Raw genomic sequence first — 7413 nt, forward strand, 5'->3', positions numbered from 1 at the left:
TCCCAGATCAGCGATACGGCCGATGAGCGCCCCGGTCTACGTGGTTGCGCCTGGAATACGAGCCTCTCCTCTCGGATAGGTTACTCTGCCCATCATATTTGGAGGTCAAACGAACTTACGCACGGAGACGCTCGACTTTGAAGTAATGGACCTCCCAAGCATTTACCAAGCCATCCTAGGCTGGCCATGCTATGCAAAATTCATGGTTGTCCCAAACTACGCTTATCTCAAGCTCAAGCTTCCTGGTCCTAGAGGGGTCATCGCCGTAAGTGGCGACCTACAGTAGGCGCACTCCTACGAGGAGGAAAGCCTCAACATTGCAACGGCTACAAGCCAAGCCCTAGAGATCCAATCCATCTAGGCCACTATGACCGAGACTGCACCCGAATCCAGCAGGAGGAAGCAGTTGGTGGGAGCCTTCAAGCCCACAGATGACACCAACGCGGTGCGAATCGATCTCGAAGACGTTAGCAAAAATGTTCGGATGGGTTGCTGCCTCTCCAACCAATAAGAGCATGAGCTTGTCGACTTCTTGCTCCGAAATCAGGACATCTTCGCATGGAAACCTTCCGATATGCCAGGAATCTTGAGGCAGGTCGTGGAGCATAGCCTCGACATCTTACCTAAAGCCAAACCGGTCAAACAACGCCTCTGCTGCTTTGACGATGAAAGGTGGAAGGCCATTGGAGAAGAGATCGCTAGGCTCCTAGCGGCAGGGTTCATCAAGGAAGTCTTTCACTCATAATGGATCGCTAATCCAGTTCTAGTCCAAAAGAAGAATGGGACCTCAAGGATGTGCGTAGACTACACCAACCTGAACAAGGCATGCCCAAAGGTACCCTACCCGCTGCCATGAATCGATCAGGTGGTTGACTCAACCACGGGTTGCGAACCCCTATGTTTCCTAGACACATATTCGGGATATCACCAAATCACGATGAAGTAGACCGACCATCTCGCAACCTCCTTCATCATCCTGTTTGGCGCCTATTGCTACGCCACCATGCCATTCAGGCTCAAGAATGCGGGAGCCACCTATCAACGATGCATGAACCGATGCCCTGGTGAGCTCGTTGGGGAAGTCTACATCGATGGCATTGTCATAAAGTCAAGGAAGGCTAACCAGCTAGTCAGCAACTTGGAGGCCGCCTTCACTGGTGTTAGAGAATTCAGGATCAAGCTCAACCCCAAAAAATGCATATTCGGGGTCCCCAAGGGAAAGCTCCTCGGATTCATCGTCTCCGAGCGGGGCATCGAACCCAACCCAGAGAAGATCGCCACAATAGAGAATCTAGGCCCCATCACAAACCTAAAGGGGGTCCAGAAACTCATGGGATGCCTGGCCTCTCTTAGCCGCTTTATCTCGCGGCTAGAGGAGCGCGGCATGCCATTATATAAGCTCCTGAAAAAAGCCGATCAGTTCACCTGGATGGCCGAAGCATAGGAGGCCATCGAGAAGCTTAAAGCATTCTTAGCAATGACTCCTACTCTAGTATCACCCGAGAAGGGGGAACCGCTCCTCCTCTACATCGCCGTAACCACCCAGGTGGTCAGTGCGGCACTCGTCGTCAAGCGAGAAGAGAGCGGGCACTCCCACAAGATCTAGAGGCCAGTATACTTCATTAGCGAGGTTCTCTCGGACACTAAGGTATGCTACCCATAGATCTAGAAGCTCATCTATGTCGTCCTCATTTCCAAACACAAGCTGCTACATTACTTTGAGGGACACCCCATTGTAGTTGTGGCGTCATCCCCGCTCGGGGACGTGGTTCAGAACCGCGACGCCTCTAGCCGTGTGGCCAAATGGGCAACCGAGCTCATGGTCTATCACATCACATACGTCCCAAGAACGGCAATCAAATCTCAGGTCCTCGCAGACTTCATCGCTGAATGGACTGAAGTGCGAACGCCTCACCCCTGACCCGCCAGGAATACTAGATGTTGTATTTCGATGAGTCACTCATGGCCATGGGCGCGGGGGCTGGGGTCATCCAGATCTCCCCAATAGGAGACCGCATGGAGTACGCCATCCGACTCCACTTCTGGGCCACCAATAATGTCATAGAATATGAAGCCCTCATCCACGGCCTCAAAATTGCCTCCGAGCTTGGCGCTCGCCGCCTCTTCATTAGAGGAGACTCAGAGCTGGTCATCAGCCAGGTCTTGAAAGAAGCCTCATGTCACGATGGCAAGATGGCGGCTTACTGCGACGAAGTTTGGAAACTCAAAGAAAGATTTGACAGGCCAGAACTACACCATATTCTTAGATGGGACAACCTTGCCACCGACTCATTGGCTAGGATCACATCAAGTCATGGGCCTTCCCCCTAGGAGTGTTCATTAACGACGCACACAAACCGTCGGTGCGAGCTCTTCAGCCGCACGGCCAAACGATGGGCACGGCCGGGCCCTCCCAACCTGATGATGATTAATCGAGCAATGGAGGACGCCTGATCGGACTAGACCGCACCCTTCATAGAATACCTAGCATGGGAGAATTTACCTAATGACCTAATGGAGGCGCGGCGCCTAGCGAGGTGCTGCAAATCTTAAATGATCATAGGAAACATCCTTTATAAGCGCAGTACCTCAGGGATTCTCTAGACATGCATATCACAAGAGCGGTAGCGACTCCTACAAGAGGCCCATGCAGGGATCTATGGCCACCACGTGGCGCTCAAAAAGCTAGTCGGGAAGGTTTTTTCGGCAAGGCTTTTAATGGCTCATGGTGGTCGTAGACGCTCAACAAATTGTATGAAGCTACGAGGGATGATAGTTCTACACACGGCAGACACACTTGCCCACATAGGAATTGGAAACCATCCCACTGACATGGCCCTTCATGACCTGGGGGCTTGATGTGCTCGGACCCTTCAGGAAGGCACCCGGGGGCTACACCCACCTTCTGGTGATAGTCGACAAGTTCACCAAGTGGATCGAAGCTAAACCTATAACAAGGGTAAGATCCGAAGACGTGGTGGAATTCTTCCTCAACATCATATATAGGTTTGGGTTCCCAAACTCCATAATCATCGACAATGGCTCACTCTTCACTAGGAAGAAGTTTCTTTGATTTTGCGACGACTATGGCATTCGAGTCGATAGGGCCTCCGTCGCTCACCCATGAACCAATGGCCAAGTAGAACACCATGATACTTCAGGCCCTCAAACCCTGCATCTTCGATAGGCTCGACAATTTTGTGGGACGATGGGCAGGGGAGGTGCCAGCCATACTCTGGGGCCTAAGGATGACTCCAAACCAGTCCACTTGCTTCACCCTGTTCTTCCTAGTATATGGCATCGAGGCCGTCCTACCAACAGACCTCGACTACGGAGCGCCATGAGTCCTGGCGTACGACGAAGCCAAAGAGGAGAAGGATCGGTAAGATGCACTTGACAAGCAAGATGAGGCCCGTGAGACAGCGCTCCTCTGTTCCGCGAAATACCAACAAGCACTACGAAGATATCACAACAAGAACGTCTGAGAGCGAGCCTTTCAAGTTGGTGATCTCATCCTATGCAGGATCCAAACCACCAAGGACATACACAAGCTGACGCCGCCCTAGGAGGGACCCTTCATCATCGCCGAAATCATCCGCCCAGGATCCTACCAGCCCATGGACGATGATGGCAAGATCTACACCAACTCATGGAACATCGAACAACTACGCAGATTCTATCCTTAATCTCACTTCCCAAATGTGCATATACCCTCCTGACATCACAAATTCGCAGACTAACCTTTTTCACAAAAAGATCATAGACAGGAAGGGTCCCGATGGAACAAGATGAAAGGCGAGGAACGAAGAAGCGACAGGTAGAGCGTGCGCTAGACCTGCACCCCCCTTGTCCATTTCATTAATTCCCTATGCAATTTCTCCTTACTTCATGTGTGAGCAGTCACCACTAAGTCATGACGTGACCCGAGGTGCAACGAGCCCTCAGGGCCACGCGTAGAGCGACCCACCACAATCATGACCCCGAGTCATATCTAGGAATCCATCTCTCTGGCCAGTCCTTAGAAGGGCTCGAGGACACAAAGGGATAGGGGCAGGGAGGAGATGACCCCTGTGACTCTAATCGGTGGTGTGGAGCCACATGACCATCTCTCTCTATGTTTGAGTCGTCCACTTCGAAGTTGCCCAGGTTGACCCCCTCTAGGGGAGGCACTTGCCCTCTGACCGCTGCGGAGGTGGTCGGGGACCGACGGGTTTGATGGTCGACGATTTATGGGACATCTCTCGACAAGGCATAGCCAAACTCCACTTCGATTAGGGAGGATATCGGGTCCCGCTCGAATTTCCCATTGACCCTGATGAGGCGCACTGATCTGACCACATGGTTATAGTGGACAAGCCTCTCCCCGCATGGGATGAAACCAAAACTGCCTAAAAACAGGTCGTCGTGACCTCCTAAGGTCGCCAGGGACCCCAAAAGAAACAGAGCCAAGTCCTCGTGACAAGCTCCTACCGGAATCCTAGAACCACAACCTGAAGCCAGTAGACCAGCAAAAGTCAGTGACCCCTCACGGATGATCATTCGGGTTGCGACGGCGCCTTCTTTGTAGGGCAACGACAACATCTAGGTAAAAGGACCGATCATAGTTCAAGCGCGCATGGTCTGGGCCCCCTCGAGCCTGAGTGACCACTTTTGGCAAGAGGGAAACACACCATGATCGCGTTGATGCTCAAGAATGAGGTCGTAACTTGTTAACAAATGGGGAGACTTTGGCCCAACAAGTCAAAGCACAAATGAGGTGAGGTCTTTCAAGCTAAGGATGACCTCTCCATTTCATCGGAAGGAAGGTCGACAACCCGCACGGAAGTCCTGACCTCGGTGATAGAGCCTCGCAACCGGACCACATGGACTGGGGGCTCGGCATGACCCCGAGGCAAGGATGCGACGTACAAAAATTGAATCCCATGGGTACGGGCATTACAGGCGCGGCCGAGCCACCGAGGCAAGAAAAGGAAAAGGCCAACGCCACCTCAGGGATGATGCCATTAGGGATATGAGCTGTGAATATGGTCGGACAAGGTGAGAAAGGACACCTTAATGACCACATCGCGGCATCATGATCCCCAAAACCAAGACATGCAGGGAGGAGAGGAAGGCTAAATGGCCCCAGCGCGACAACATCTCGCTGTGTCATCACGATGCCATGCCAAGGCGCAGTGACTAACGAAGCCCCGAATCAATCATTTGGCAGTCATGGAGCGACGAACGTTCTCTCCGGAGAACCGACTCGCTGCCTGCACACGTTGATGCCCCACGGCAGAGGGGCCAGCCTCCCCTCGATCAAAGGCCATCATGGATACCTGATCCACTCAGGCATGGGTAAAACCCAGGCTATACGATCACAGGGCCGGCCTCCATGGCATCTCATCCTCCCCTACTCGCAAGTCCCCTTCTAGCACCAGTCGCTGGAACGGGCGACACTGTCTTCGGCCACCATAAACGACCCCTAGTGGGACATGTAAGGGAACCATGTGGTTCTCCTCGAACTTTTCTAAAACCATTTCCTCACCCCCTCGGCACCTAGCCATTCGGGGAGGCAAGGAACGATTCATAGTTACAGTCATGGGTACCTCAAATGGTAGAAAGGCCTCTATTTATAGGACGGACTAAACAGCCAGAGACCCCCACATTGCATGGTGAACCACGGGAGGTCACAGCTAATGTCAGATGCCCACGTGTCGAGACTCTCACAAAGGCAGGACCGGTAAAGCGTTGACGAGACCACTGGGTCCCGCCTGGGTCACGAATCCTGATACGCAGCACACTAACGCAGTAGGACTTAGCGGTCATGTACCATGTTGTAAGGGCATCCTAGCGGGGCGGAACACAACGACCACCTACTAGCCCGCAAGGGGTCGAGCGATGAAGCTCAAACAAACCGCGAACTATGAACCCACATTCGATATGCACGCAATACAGCGCTTTCACGATCACTTCGTGATCACAAAATCGCTCGGAGGCTACTGTCGGGGTTATAATCGCTGGGTGTCTCAAAGCACCAATTAATTAGTAGGCCGAGCGGCCCACGACACATCATCTAACAAAGGCTCGAACGACCAAGGTCCAGCTAAGCCAAGCAGAACAGGCCTGATGCCAAGGCTAGGGTCGACCGCAACCCCTCCATCTGCCTTAGACGCACGACGCGCAAGAGACTCATGACCTCTCTATCGTCCTGACCCCTAGGAGGAACAGAAGAGGTCAGGCCCAGCCAAACATGCCCGCTCTGACAAGAGTAGGCACGTCGCACTGACCCCGCAAGGACCGAGGGGACAACAGTCACCTCGGTCCGATCAGACGCCACCCTTGCGCCACGCAGCTCAGACAAGGCAACACCGCCCAAGGCGGTGATGGTCGGTACGGTGCCCACCAGCCAGATACGGTCCGACAAGACGCATGTACAATTCAACCCACTATGGGATGGGATCCGCGACGAAGGCCTTGACTTACAGGCCATCCGGACCACCGGGAGCCACAACCCCAACGCTCGAGATCGTGGTAATCAGCTCCATAAGCCAACTGGGTGATCGATGACCTGGGGCGGCTACCAACTCATGTACGACGCCCCATGAAACCAGGAGGCGATGACGAAGACCACAATAGAGACCACGTTCACACAGGATGGCTGGCGAACCACCGCCGTGCCTACAATGTCGCCATGGCCGACACTGTAGCACCACGTCATACCACGCCGTGATGTGGCCATAAGACCATGACGACAACCACACCCAGACGTGCACCGTAAGACGGCGTAGCTTGCAAGCCAAGTTAGCTAGATCCTCCCACAGGCTCACGACCCTTTAGTCAGGAGAACCTTCTCTTTATACATGCCCTGGCCCCGGACTCTATATAAGGGCAGCTAGGACATCCATCCAAAGGGACTCACTCTCGTTCACTCATTTTTACACCGTAGAAGGGCTCCTGGAACTTCCCTTCGGGCAACCCATCTCCTAGCTCTAGCTCTCCTACCTCTTTCATCATTCTTGCACCCCCATTGTAAGAACTTCAGAGCATTCAAGCGAGGAACACACACTCGATCATCTCTGAGACTGGACGTAGGGTTGCGGCCTGAACCAGTATAAATCTTCGTGTCTTCCTAAAGCAGTGCGGCAATAGTATAAGTTTACTAGTTCGGTTTATAAAACACTGACACGTATTTATCTGATTTAGAAAAAAAAAAAGTTATGATCTAGATATTAAATTGCCTTTGAAAATAGCAAGATGACAAAATTTGCTCGGTTTTAACGGTTAACCATGTTCCGTAGTTTAGTACTTTATTCATTTGAACCATTGGAGGGCTTCTAGTATCCGTGTTTTCCATTACAGGACCATGTTCCGTAGTTTAGTACTTTATTCATTTGAACCATTGGAGGGCTTCTAGTATCCGGTGTTTTCCAT

General features: G+C 52.5%; 1 protein-coding gene across 1 annotated transcript; it reads left to right on the top strand.

Annotated features, from left to right (window-relative positions):
• Positions 1-1962: 1962 nt before the first annotated feature.
• Positions 1963-2331, top strand: LOC136535052 (uncharacterized). Its single transcript, XM_066527393.1, has one exon. It carries the CDS (start codon positions 1963-1965, stop codon positions 2329-2331), a length of 369 nt encoding a protein of 122 aa, XP_066383490.1.
• Positions 2332-7413: the final 5082 nt, after the last annotated feature.

Source organism: Miscanthus floridulus, unplaced genomic scaffold, assembly GCF_019320115.1.
Source record: "Miscanthus floridulus cultivar M001 unplaced genomic scaffold, ASM1932011v1 os_2490_3, whole genome shotgun sequence".
Lineage (NCBI taxonomy): Eukaryota > Viridiplantae > Streptophyta > Magnoliopsida > Poales > Poaceae > Miscanthus > Miscanthus floridulus.

What these genes read in the sequence shown, in the direction of transcription:
- LOC136535052 (XM_066527393.1), top strand. Translation starts at nt 1,963, where the DNA reads ATGGCCATGGGCGCGGGGGCTGGGGTCATCCAGATCTCCCCAATAGGA.